General features: G+C 42.2%; 1 protein-coding gene across 5 annotated transcripts in view; it reads left to right on the top strand.

Moving 5' to 3' along the window:
• RPGRIP1L (RPGRIP1 like) overlaps positions 1–13003 on the top strand; it is a 70695-nt gene that overhangs the window by 45966 nt on the left and 11726 nt on the right. For 4 of the 5 annotated variants that reach the window (XM_058154996.1, XM_058154995.1, XM_058154998.1 and 1 more), the window contains one exon: positions 7055–7241. In XM_058154996.1, coding sequence (XP_058010979.1) covers positions 7055–7241 — 187 coding nt within the window. The remainder of the gene's footprint in view (positions 1–7054; positions 7242–13003) is intronic. The other variant, XM_058154997.1, reaches the window with a different exon arrangement.

The following is a 13003-nucleotide window of genomic DNA, read 5'->3' on the forward strand; positions in this document are numbered from 1 at the left end:
GTAGATATTACCTCAGCGCCAAGAAATATTTATTTTACGGCTAAGACCTCTAAAAACATAAGACGGGATCCCAAGGTGGTATACTTTCTCCATAAAGACATCTACAGACAACGTCAGCAACTAAAACGTGGAAACTAAAAAAGCCACCTAAAACATTCCTAACCATCCTCACTTCATGGATATTTTGGGGTCGTTTCATATCAAGACTGGCACAGTTTAGACTGGCACATGTTTTCCCTCAGCTGAAATCAATCCCTGCGAGAAATACATTTTTAAGAAGATGTTGTTGATAACCATTTGTCTGAAGTGGTGAAGGGTTTCCTGCCTGGGCAGGGGGTTGGTCTAGAAGACCTCCAAGGTCCCTTCCAACTCTGTTGTTATTATATCTAATGCAGGCCTTCTCAACCTTGGCAACTGTTAAGGTGTGTGGACTTCAACTCCCAGAATTCTCCAGCCACCCGCGGTCGAGCAGCATAGATCTAATGCAGGACATAGCCAGTGGTGGTATTCAGCTGGTTTTGGCGAACTGATAGTGGCGATCTACGGATGGGCCTGTCCACTTGCCCTGGCACTATGCTGTCCTAGTTAGCCATGTTTTCTAAGCCGTGTGCAAGCTGCACGCACGAGCAAAGTGCGTGCGCAGAAGGCTACCCACATATGCGGAAGGCACGCGCTCACATTTTTGGTTTGCGGCAAACCGGTGATAAAATTACGTGAAACCCACCTCTGGACATAGCCATATAGCTCACTTAAAGGCACATGGGGAGAAGCCCAATGCAATCTGGACAGGAAGTAATTCTGCAAATATAAGACTACTAAAACCATCGGATAAGTCCCATCAGTACGTCTCTGATCAAGGGTCCACAAAGCCGAATCAAGCAGCCACGAAGTTGGACAATCTTCTGGTTGTGCTATTTCGCCCTGAGGACCAGGCTCTTCAATCTTTTTCCCAAGGAATAATTTGCTTTCCCACCTTCCCAACAATTGGTGTCCATTTGGAGCAATTCCTTAATGGGAAAAAAAATGGGTCATGTCCGAAGATGAGCTACAAAGCTGACCCAAACGTAATGAATGAAAGAAGTCAAAAGTTTTTGTTGTTTTAATGCTCAGTTGGCGCCAGCTTCCCAGATCTCTTTAAAAAATCCTAGGAAAGTGAGAACTGACAAGGAGTCTTAAGTAAAGAGAACAATCTCCAAATATTTAACTATATTCCATTGGTTTAATGTAAATTGTGACTGAGGAGCGCCAATAAAAACTTTTCACGATGATTAGAATACAAGACCGACTTATTTGTCATCTTCACCTTCCTCTGTCTGGGGAGAAATATATGTACTTCTTGCAAGCAGAATGCCTGGGTTTTATTTCCAAGGAATTGCTATCAAGCTTTGAAAAGTTTCACATTTTATGTTTTGTCAGCTTCTGCTAAACTCAGCTTGAATTTCAGCATCCACTTAATTTGGTAATAATGTGCTCCAATCTAACGGATTCTCTTAAGTCCTAGTTATCAAGAGTGCTAAAAAGAAAAAAAAAACACATGACTAAACCCTAAAAATACTGAAAGATCCCCTAATTATCTCATGAATCTCAAATAACACACCCCGTTGTTTGAACCATTGACAATTACGCCTTCCCTTTTCTTTTTTCTTTTCTTTTTTTAAAAAACCAAGTTACAAATTAGTTTGTCAGCATTATTTCTTAGATCGGCTGATCATAAAAAGAACCTTAACGTGTTTTTTCCTCCAGAATTTAGCTTTATAATCGCTCTCTTTCTTCCTCTCCCCCCCCCTCTCTTTCTCACTATCTCTTTTTTTTTTTTTTTTTTGGTCCGTTATGTATAATTAATCGTAGATTATTTCATTTCGTTTACAACATTTATGAGCTCCACTTCGTCAGTAGCGAAACGCTTGTCCCCTTCTTTTTCTTTTCCAAAGTGGCGTAATTAGTGTTAGCATCTTTTTTCTAGCAGGCTACATAAAGTTTAGTGGCTGGATTAAATCATGTCATTAACATAATGTGCTACACAATTTGCCCCCTATCTCTCTGCGTTTCCACTACATCAAAGCGCCAGCGAGTGCCAATGTAATTGGCTCTTGCTAGCTTGTCAGGTTGATTCAAGCTGACGACTGGTGTTTTCGCTTAAAAAAAAAGAAAGAAAGAAAGAAAGAGAGAGCTTCTAGGCATGATAATTAATGGAAGAAGGGGGCTGGTGGGAGAAATCAGAAAAATGTAAAACTTTGGACAGTTCTTTATGAATATTTCATACGTGTGAATATAATCAGAAGTTAGCATTATCAATTTGATGTATAATACATTGATTAAAAGCCTTGTTACAGGCTCCCGAGCTGGGCGTTGGGAGTTGAGAATTTGCACGGGCGTTCAGGAAGGCTAAAAACACAGCCGCAATAAAATTAAACAATGCTTGTTCTCATCTCTCCACATCTTCACTTGATTATTTGAGAACAATATAGCTTTCAATTATCACAATAAAATTTTACTTGCTGTCAGCTCTCAAGTTATCTTCAAATGTGCCCGCGGGGCAAGGCTTAGTAAAACCAATTTATTCTGCGGTGGCCTCATTTTCCTCCAAGGTGTGTTTACATCTTTTCTCCTTCGTTATAGATAGTCTCTCTCTCTCTCTCCCTCTCTGTCTCTCACTCTCTTCTTTTTTTTTCTTTTTAGCACTAATACCATTTTAGTGAAAACTGTCATCATCATTTTCTTTAAACGAGGTTCTTAAAGTTCATAATTAATGTTGACATCCAGCGGCATGTTTTTTTTTGTTTTTTTTTAAAACAGCTTCAAAAATCCAGGTGGACGTATCTCTGCTATTGAAGAACATATGTGGGAATTTTTTTCTCCATCCCCTTTTTTAACGGTACAGCAAGTAAAATTCGAGGATCAGGGAATTGAAAAGCTTTTGTTGATGCATCTGGGGCTTAGGCTATAGGTGGGAGATAAGATCACTGAAGAAGGAAAGCCAATAATAAGGATGGTTTGTTGTTTGGTTCATTGAGCCAGGCGTTCAGACCAGTTTTGGCATTTTTGACCCCCATAGAATCCTTCCCAGGCATCTGGGATAGGCAGATGTGATGGTGTTAGAAATCTCGTCGCAGGATGTAAGCTGTTCTGAGTCAAGCTGCCTTTTGCAATTGACTGATGGTGAATTTGTCAATGCCGATGGGATTCAAGTGGTGCTCCAGTTGTTTTAGGATTGCACCCAAGCCGCCTGTGACTTGCTTGCCTTTGCCACAGTCGTTCTATTTCTGTTTGCAGGGCTTTGTATTTTGTTATCTTCTCCGATACTTTCTCTTCTCCTCTTCTGTCTCCAGGTACTGCCAGGTCCACCAACCAGACTTTTTTTGGTTTTCCTTATAGACAGCTGAGTCTGTTATTATTACAAATGTTGAAATTCTGCTCCTCGTCTGATTCTTTCAAAGATCAGGATCTTCTTTTTTCCCTTCATCATTTCACAGTGGAGGGGAAAAAAATCACATGTTCCATGATTTCCTTTGTCTTGAGAATAGGCATATCGGTGTCGGGTCACAGCAAAGGAGTATTGTTAAGATATAGGCATGCTAAAAGGAAAGGAAGTGGTAGGTACGTGAGATATTTTTTTATTATTCAAAGGTTTTTTTTTAATCCTTTTAACAAATACCCGGCTTGCCGTGGGCATCAAGATTACTTATCATGTATTGTTATTCTTTATTAAATTTATTTGCCACCCATCACACCACAAAGCCAATCTTTGCAACGTCTTAGTAGTAGAGTTGACCCAATCAGCTCAAATCAAAGTAATATTGTGCCAGGCAGAGGAAGAACTGGAGCTCTTTAGTTCAGAGGCCAACGTCTGGATTTTGGGCACCAAATGATCCAGCCAACCTTTGCTTATGCTCAGAGACTATTCCAAGTTACTCTTTGGTTGTGTTCTTTAATGTGGCAGATAGGGAAATTATGAAATACAGACATAATAATCATATGTAGAGAGTCAGTTTGTTTAAGGCACTGCTAGAAACCAGGAGACGATGAGTTCTAGTCCCAGTTTAGCATGAAAGCCAGCTAGGTAACTTTGGGCCAATCACCAGGAGCCCGTGAGTTCTAGTCTCGGCTTAGGCAGGAAAGCTGTCTGGGTGACCTTGGCCCACCTCACAAGGTTGTTGTTGTGGGGAAAATAGGAAGAGGAATGTGTGTTGGATAGGTTGTTCACCTGGTGTTATTTGTAAAAACAAGAAAGGCAGAGTATAAATAAATAAGTAAAATAAACATTTTTTTCCCTCAAAAAACAAATACATATGCCAAGATTGAGTGTAATTATACTGGATGAGGTTTGTCAAGGACTGGTAGCCATTCACACCCCCCCCAAAAAAAAAATCAAGATGGCAGGCAGAATGGTGTGAGCAAAGATCCTTCTTTTTTTTCCTTTTTTTAACAAAATACGTGTTGCATCCTGTTATAACATATATTTGTTTACGTTTGGATGGCATTTGTAAACCCGAGAGGCTTTTGACAGGCGAGTTAAGCATTCGGCCGGGAATTGCTCTGAATTTCACTTAAAAATGCTTCTTATATATATATACATGCTACGGGAGGCGAAAAGAGGCCATTCCTAAAGCGAAATTAGACAATGGAAGCAATTTCATTTTTTATGCATGTGAAAGGCAGGGTGCTTGAGGTTATTAGTTGAAACTGAGTAACCTTTCCGTGCCTTCGTCTCTTTTCGAAATTTGAATATGAAAAGCATATTCAAGTCAAAAGACCATCACTTTAATGACATTTGGCAGTCATTTGATTTATTAGGTTTTTACGAAAAGAAAATTCCTTTAAATATTTCATCACGCTATGCTAATCCTGGTAATATTGCCAGCTGAAGCTGTGTTACCTGCATTAGCGGAGACAGAACGGTGTGGAATATTTCCTGTCATCCCAGCAAAAATTTCCATGAATCTACTGAATAATAAAACAAATCTTATTGAAATATTCAGATTCGGGTTTTTAGTTAAGGTGTCTTAGGATACATAATAAAAGAAAATGCCTTTTGAAAACAGTGGGAGTCATGTAGCTTCATCCAATATTGAAGGAGGTTGACAGCAAGGATATTGTTCGGTGGGAAGGATATATATTTATTTACTGGGGAAATCCTGAGGTGATTTTCGACGGCTTAATTATAGAATATTCTTCTGAAAAATGTCAGGTGCGATGTCTCACTTGAAACCGTTGCATGAATGTTTGGTTTGAAGATAAACCACCCCAAACCATTCTGGCTGGGATTTTTTTTAATAAAAAAAATTTGTCGTTTCATTTGACGAGTATTCGTGCAAGGTGAGTGACGGAGGTTTATAACCGAAAAGTCTTCAGATGGCAGAGGGGAGAAATTGACTTTCAAGTCAAAACAGGACATCATCAAGAGAGAATTGTGGAGAACTTGACAGCTGAGAACCTCTCAGGTGTTCAGTTTCTTTCTCCAAGAGACAAATTTCGCCCTTCAAGTGTTCTTCAGCCTAACCTCGTTTTGAAGCCGGGGAGGTTGTGCGTTCTTTTGAAACCAACCGACTTAATGCAGGAGATTTCGTTGTGTGCTTGTCTTTTAATATTTTAACACAGAACGCCTTCCACCTCGTGGACAGCGTTATTGTGAGCGATACAAGTTAAGTGGGAAGTGCAATCAACACACACATTTTTGGCCCCATCAAAGATTTCAAGACCTCAAAAAAAACCAACAACAATGAAGACATCTTGTAAATGCACCCTCATGCATTAAAGATGGTGATTTTACTACACCCAGAAAAGCTAACGGCTCCAAGGGCAATCATGTTACATGCTACTCCAAGAAGATGTGCTTTGTAGGGTGAACGATGTGGTGGTTACACCAGAGAGTAGTTTCCCCCAGACAGATGTTGGTTTTGTGTTTAGCGGATGTACCGTTTAGCAATCCAAATGGCCGAAAGAAGCGTCAAGGGAGGTAATAATGAAAGAAGAAGAAAAAGAGAATGATTTATTATACGTGACATAAAACGTAAGTGTGTTGCCGCTTGCAAAGACCATAGGAATCCCAAAATCAACAATCCTTTGCAGCTTTGTCACCCGAGGCCTTCTGTGTGACGTGTCTGCTTGTGGTCCATTCAGTTGTGTCTGAGTTTTGGCAATTCTGTGGAACACTTATGTACCCATTCAGTTGTGTCTCACTCTTGACAATTCTGTGGTTCATTGATGTGGTCCATTGAGTTGTGTCTGACTTTTGGCAATTCTGTGGTACATCAGTGTGGTCCATTCAGTTGTTTCTGACTCTTGGCAATTCTGCGGGCCAGGTCTCTCCACATCTTTCGATCTTGCACTGCTTCTTAGATGCTCTGGATGATGTCAGCTTTGAGGGTGTCCAGCCACCGTGTCCTTTGAAGGCCTCCTTTCACTGCTAGCTCTTCCAAACCTAATTGGTTTCTCCAGCGAACTCCCCTGTCGTGTCCCACTCCCCCTCTGACGACCAGATCTAGGAAGTCCGTATCAAGCGTGGCCATGAAGCCTCTGCAGCTTTGCCAAATTCCTTTCAGATTTCTCAGGGCAGGCAGGAATCCAAGTTGTGACTTCAGCAAACTAGATGAGACTTTGCTTGATTCAAGGAATGCCAAAAGCAGGTCCTTTATATAGGCTGTGGGGTGTGGCTCCATGACTCAGCATTTATCCAGGCCTGCCCCTCCCTTCCTTCTGCTGATGTCACCTCTCAGATCTCCGGAAGCGAGGATCCTCCCACTTTGAATTCTCTTCAGCTGGATCTGCTGTCGGTAATTCTAGCACGTGGCTGACTCCCTGCTCACACGCTGTAGGAGTGAGGTTTGTTTGTTCATTCCTGACATCCTGTCCAGACATGGGGCCAGGGGCTGGAGGCATGACAGGCCGTTCATCTTCAGTATCAGACTCCGAGTCTGATAGCAGACCCAGGACGAGACGGGAGGGGCCCGGCTGAGGAGAGGAGGGACAACATCCCCTGCGAGACATGGGCCAAGCTCCATGAGACGGTGTTGTATGCATTATAAGCAGCAAAGGTACGGTTGTTTTCTTTCAGCAGACCGCCGAAAGGATCCGCATTGAGATCGTGTCACTCAGCCTGACGGATCCCCAGATTTTGATGGATGTGCTGATCCAGCGGCTTTTCATAGAGTCCAAATTCTCCAGTTTTGAAACAACCGAAACTCCGGTGGCGCTTCCGAAACCCAAAAACAGGCAGTGGGTGTCCTATAACTACAGCCACGGTAGGAATTCCTTTAATATTTATTTCGTTTCGTGCTTCTAAATCGTTGGTTTTGTGTGTCCCATCTTCTTCCATCCGTAACAGATTTTACTGAAAAGTTCTGATTTAAGGCTTTACACACTCACACACACATTTTTATTCATCTTGGCCCGTATCCTCCCCTCTCGGATAGCCAATCAACTTTCTCCAAAAATGACATCAAGTATAGGTAGTCCTCGACTTACGACCACAATTGAGCCCCAAATTTAGGTTGCTAAGTGAGACATTGATTAAGTGAGTTTTGCAACCATTCTTGCCACGGTTGTTACGATGTGAGTCACTGCAGTTGTGAAGTTCGTAACACGGCTGTTAAGCGAATCGGGTTGCTTGTCAGAAGGTCACAAAAGGGGATCACATGACCGTAGGACAATGCGACCGTCATAAATACAAACCAGTTGCCAATCATCTGGATTTTGATCGTGTTACCCTGGGGATGCTGAAGCAGGAGAACCTGTACCATTTCAGACAAGTAACCGTCTAATCTCTTCTTAAAAACCTCCAGTGATGAAGCACCTACAACTTCTGGTGGCAAGCTGTTCCACTGGTTAATTGTTCTCACTGTTAGGAAGTTTCTCCTTAGTTCCATGTTGCTTCTCTCCTTGATTAGTTTCCATCCATTGCTTTATCTCTTGCCGTCTGATGCTTTGCAAAATAAATTGAACCCCCCCTCTTCTTTACCGCAGCCCCTCAAATATTGGAACACTGCTATCATGTCCCTGCTAGCCCTTCTTTTCTCTAGACTAGCCATACCCAGTTCCTGCTACCGTTCCCTCATATCTTTTAGTCTCTTCAGCAGTGGTAAAATCCACTCACCTCCGCTACCGGTTCGGGAACGGGAACATGTGGAAGCATGTGTGTGCTATGCATGCACACACCTCTTCTGCACATGTGAAGAACCTTCTGCGCATGCACAGATGGTTAAAAAAAGGGATGTAATGATGTCCCAGTGGGTGGGCGGAGCTTCCCGCCGCCGATGCTACCAGTTCGGCGAGCCGGATAGAACTGGTGGGGGGGGGGAATTTGCCACTGTTCTTAAACTTTTAATCATCTTAGTTGCTCTTCTCTGCACGTTTTTCAAACATCTTTTTTTTTTTTTTTTGCAATGTGGAGACCAAAACTGGATGCAGTAGTCCACGTGTGGTCTCATTATAGGTTTATAAAGCGCTACTAATACTTCACGTGGTTTTGATTCGGTGCCTCCGTTTATACAAGCCAGGATTCTTGCATGTAGGTATGTTACAAATCGTGTTTTCTAACAAGCTGCACCTTCTCTTGGGAAATAATATTTCTGCCTTTGCCACCAAGTGATCAAGAAGAGAGCTCATTTCCAGCAAGGTTGCTTTGCTTTTTCCTAGGATATTACTTAAATAACTGGTCATCTAATATTTCCTCTGTGCCAGCATTCCTTGTAAAGAAACATCATTCCGGAGAAAGTGCCCTAATGAATTTTGGTGTTTCATAATGTCGGCAAGAAAGCCAATAATCTAATAGTAATGAAGTCAGAATGTGCGTGTTTACTATAGCTTTACTCCATTTCTTATTCAGGCCTAATTAGATTTGGGTATGTAGAATATTTGAGGTTAATTGAATATTTTCTTTAATAAAACTGAGATTTACATGATGGGGAAAGGAAGTGTACTTTGAGCTTAGAGAGAAACTAGCAGTCCCATGGATTGTGTATGAAAAAGAATAATCTTGATAAACCCAGGTGTAATTTGAGAAGTCATTATTTCTCAGTAAATAAATGCCTTTTTTATTGGGTTTCTTTTATTATATTTACGTCTCAAGCATTGTGGCTGGCTTTTTAAGGAACTGCTTTACATCTCAGCTGAGACAAAGAGATCTTGTGAAATTCTGCCTTAATAAGCAACATTTAATATCACAACTGAGTGCTGTGGGTTCCCGAGCCGTTTGCTGTGCCTTTCCTAATCTATAGATAGAAGGAGGAGAGATTTACAGTTAATAAATTAAACGTCCTTAGTCAATCATAAGACTATAATGGGTCCAAGCTTGTCTGTTAATTATGGACATTATTTTGCATACAACTTTATTCATATAAAAAAAAAATCTGTCTAACGAATTGTGTAAAGAAGATGGACAGTGCATTTCAGAAAAGAACATTTAAAGATTTTCCAAAAATTGAAGAGCTACAATTTCCAAACTCTCATATCATTGACACAAGGAGAGATAGAACATCATCGCTTGAAAGTTGGGACACGTGATAGGATTTGCCTCTGACAGTTACTTATTAATAAACTCATATAGGCAGACCGTTTATGATGCTAACGGTGTAATTGGTCTACTCTGCAGAGCCAAGATCTATGGTAGGTCTGGAGCCATAGAATTGGAAGGGATCTTGGACATCATCTGCTGGAACTCTGTGCTAAGCGTAGGGTTCCTAGAGCATCTTTCAAAGATTGACCTTCCAGCTTTTGTTTGAAGTCCTCCAGGAAAAAACTGACCACTTCATGTAGGTTCTCCTGAGGTCTCATACAGTCAGAAAGTTCCTCCTGAAATCCAATCTGAACCATCCTCCTTGGAATTTTAGTCCATTGGTTATTGTTCTGCCTTTTGAAACAATGGAGATGAAGGTCTCAATCTTTCTTCTGTGAAACAACTCTCCAGATTATGCAGACTGCTGTCATAATTTCCATTTAGTTATCTTTTCCTACCCAGATCCTTTCGTCATTCCTCATTGGACTTGGTTTCCATCTTGTTAGCCTTCATCGGAACTTGATCCAATGTGTCTCTGTCCTTTTGGAACAGTGGTGCCCAGAAATGAATTTAGGAAGTATCTGAAGCAAAACAGAGTAGGGTGAAAGTGCAATCAACTTCCAGGCCTTGCTGGGTTTTTGTTTTTCATTGTTGTCCATAGTCTTATCTGTCTTTCCCGGATGAGAATCCAGGTGAGTGAGTAGGAGGAAGAAGAGAAGAAGGGGAATCAAGAGAAGAGAATATTTGTAACTCAGAATTGAACTGCAGGCCCTTGGTGCTCTCTGAGCTTGGTTGTTTTCTTGCAGATGTTTCATTACCCAACTAGGTAACATCATCGGTACTTAGAAGCTGCTTCTAGCACTGCTGATGTTACCTAGTTGGGTAATGAAACGTTTGCAAGAAAACAACCAAGCTCAGAGAGCACCAAGACCCCACAGTCGTCTCTCCTCCTCCTTTCTCTGCAAACCCCACTCTGTCGTGTCCCACTCCTCCGCTGACGGCCGGGTCAGGGAAATCCGAATCAGGCGTGCCTCTGCAGCTCTGCCAAAGTCCTAGCAAAGTCCTCAGAGCAGGCAGGAGACCAGAAAGTGACTTCAGCAAGATATGTTTAGACTTTGCCTGACTCAGAGAATGCCAGAAAGCAGATCCTTTATATAGGCCATGGGGTGTGGCTCCATGACTCAGCACTTATCCAGGCCTGCCCCTCCCTTCCTTCTGACGCCGCCGCCTATCAATTCTTCTGAAGCGAGGGTCACTCCAATCAGCAGCTGTTGGTAATAGACCTTCCTCAGGCTCACATCCTGTGGAGGAGGGGGAGGGGTCTAGTTGCTCCGTTTGCCTGGGCATGGAGCCAGAGCTGGGGGCTGGAGATACTTGCTCTTCTTCAGCCTGTCTGGGCATGGAGCCAGGGCTGGGGCCGGGAGATGCCCCCTCCTCAGCCTGTCTGGGCATGGAGCCAGGGCTGAGGCCGGGAGGCATGCTAGGACATTCTTCAGCGTTCGGAAGCAGATAAGCAGACCCCGGCTGTGGTGGTGAGATCGGACGAGACACAACACACTCCTTCTACCACTGATAATGTTACACAGTCGGGTAATGAAACATCTTCAAGAAAATAACCAAGCTCGGAGACCACCAAGGACCCTATGGAAGAGAATACTGCTATTAACCTGCTTTCTGACATTACTATTTGCCTCTCGATAAATAGGTTGAAACCATCTGTAGTATTTTGCTATACAGATAACATAAAATCTGAATCCGATTTTTCCTTTCCGTGCAGAGTTCTTCCATTTATAACCTGTAGGCATAGGTGCTGTATCAAACAGTCCTTCAGAATGAAAGATCAATTTTTGAAGAACAAATAGGTGAGAAAGCGTTAATAAGCAGGCAGAAGTTATACTAGCTATTTTCAACCTGAACTGAACAGTACTTTTAATTCTCCAGAGTCAAATATTAGGGGTCTAAGCAAACTGTCCATTTCTTCACTAAGTTGATATCAACAGTGGCACACACGAAGGGAAATTCTTAATTTCACCTTGGAAAAAACGATTCCCTCCCTCCTGCCTCCCCCCTGCCCCCCGCCCGGTCCCTCCATCTCGTTTTTCTCTTTCTGCTTCTTTGGACAAAAACCACCGTAATTGAAATAACAAAGATTAAGTTCAGTTGATAGGTACCGATAACAAGGAAATAGGATTTATATTTCATAGAGCCGAGAGAATATTGCTTCCACTATGCTGAGAAAGCAGGAAAACAGCCTGGAAACAAGATTAATGATTGTGAGCCTAAAGAATGTTATCTTGGCTGTGTATAAACCTGCTCGAGAATTGACAAGAGAAAAGGGTAAGATTAATGAAATATTCCCAAACATTTTTTTTTAACGAGACTTAGAGTTAGGAGTGAGTAGCGGTTGAGTATCCTTTGGATTCAGAGTAGTACGATGCAAGAAAGTTTCTTCCCATGTACAGGTAATCCTCGACTTAACGACCACAATTTAGCGCAAAACTTCTCTTGCTAAGTGAGTGGAACGACTTCATCTCGGAAAGACTTTTTCCCACATCATCAATGCTATTCGTTTATTTACGTTTTTAAAATTCACGATCAAAATCAGAAGGAAGCCTTAAAAACAAATAAAACTATAGGCCAGGGGAGCTATTTTAGCCTGGGCATTTGTTTAAAGGAAAAAAAAAACCTGACCATTCTCAAGGTTTTATTTATTTTGTCTTTTTTAAGATTTCAGGAAGAACAGAGTAATAGAGTCAGAGGGGCCTTGGAGGTCTTCTAGTCCAACCCCCTCCTCGAGCAGGAGACCCTATGCATTTCAGACAAATGGTTGTCCAATGTCTTCTTAGAAACCTCCAATATTGGAGCACCCACAACTTCTGGTGGCAAGTCGTTCCACTGGTTAATTGTTCCCACTGTCAAGAAATTTCTCTTTAGTTCTCTCCTTGATTAATTTCCATCCATTGCTTCTTGTTCTGCCTTCAGGTGCTTTGGAGAATAGGTTGACCCCGTCTTCTTTGTGGCAGCCCCTCAAATCAGAACACTGCTATCATGTCACCCCTGGTTAGGGGTGAAATGCTACCGGTTCGCACCAGTTCGGGAGAACCGGTAGTAATAAAATAAAGTTACCGGTTAATTTCCGACGATCAGCTGTGTCGTACTATTTATATTCGCTAGAAAGTAGGCAATCCTGCTTTTTAGAGAATCTAAATCGCGCAGCATAGCAGTTCCCCCCTCGCACCCGCTGTTCTATTTACCTTCAAAAGGTTATGTCAGGGTTCCAAGTAATACCCCCAACGAAATCAAACTCCGAGGCTCGCGATTCCTCAAAGCTATCTTTTATTAGAGATGTCGTATTGGCACATCTGGGAAACCCCGAATCTGAGAGCTTCCGGGTTTTCCTCACCCCAAAAGAAAGTTCAAGACCTTGCCCACTTCTCCCACATGTCCCCCACTGCTCCAATCAGCTCCTTCACGTACAGAAGACAACCTCCACGTTCTTCTTAGCATAGC

This window comes from Ahaetulla prasina, chromosome 12, assembly GCF_028640845.1.
Source record: "Ahaetulla prasina isolate Xishuangbanna chromosome 12, ASM2864084v1, whole genome shotgun sequence".
NCBI classification, from domain to species: Eukaryota; Metazoa; Chordata; class Lepidosauria; order Squamata; family Colubridae; genus Ahaetulla; species Ahaetulla prasina.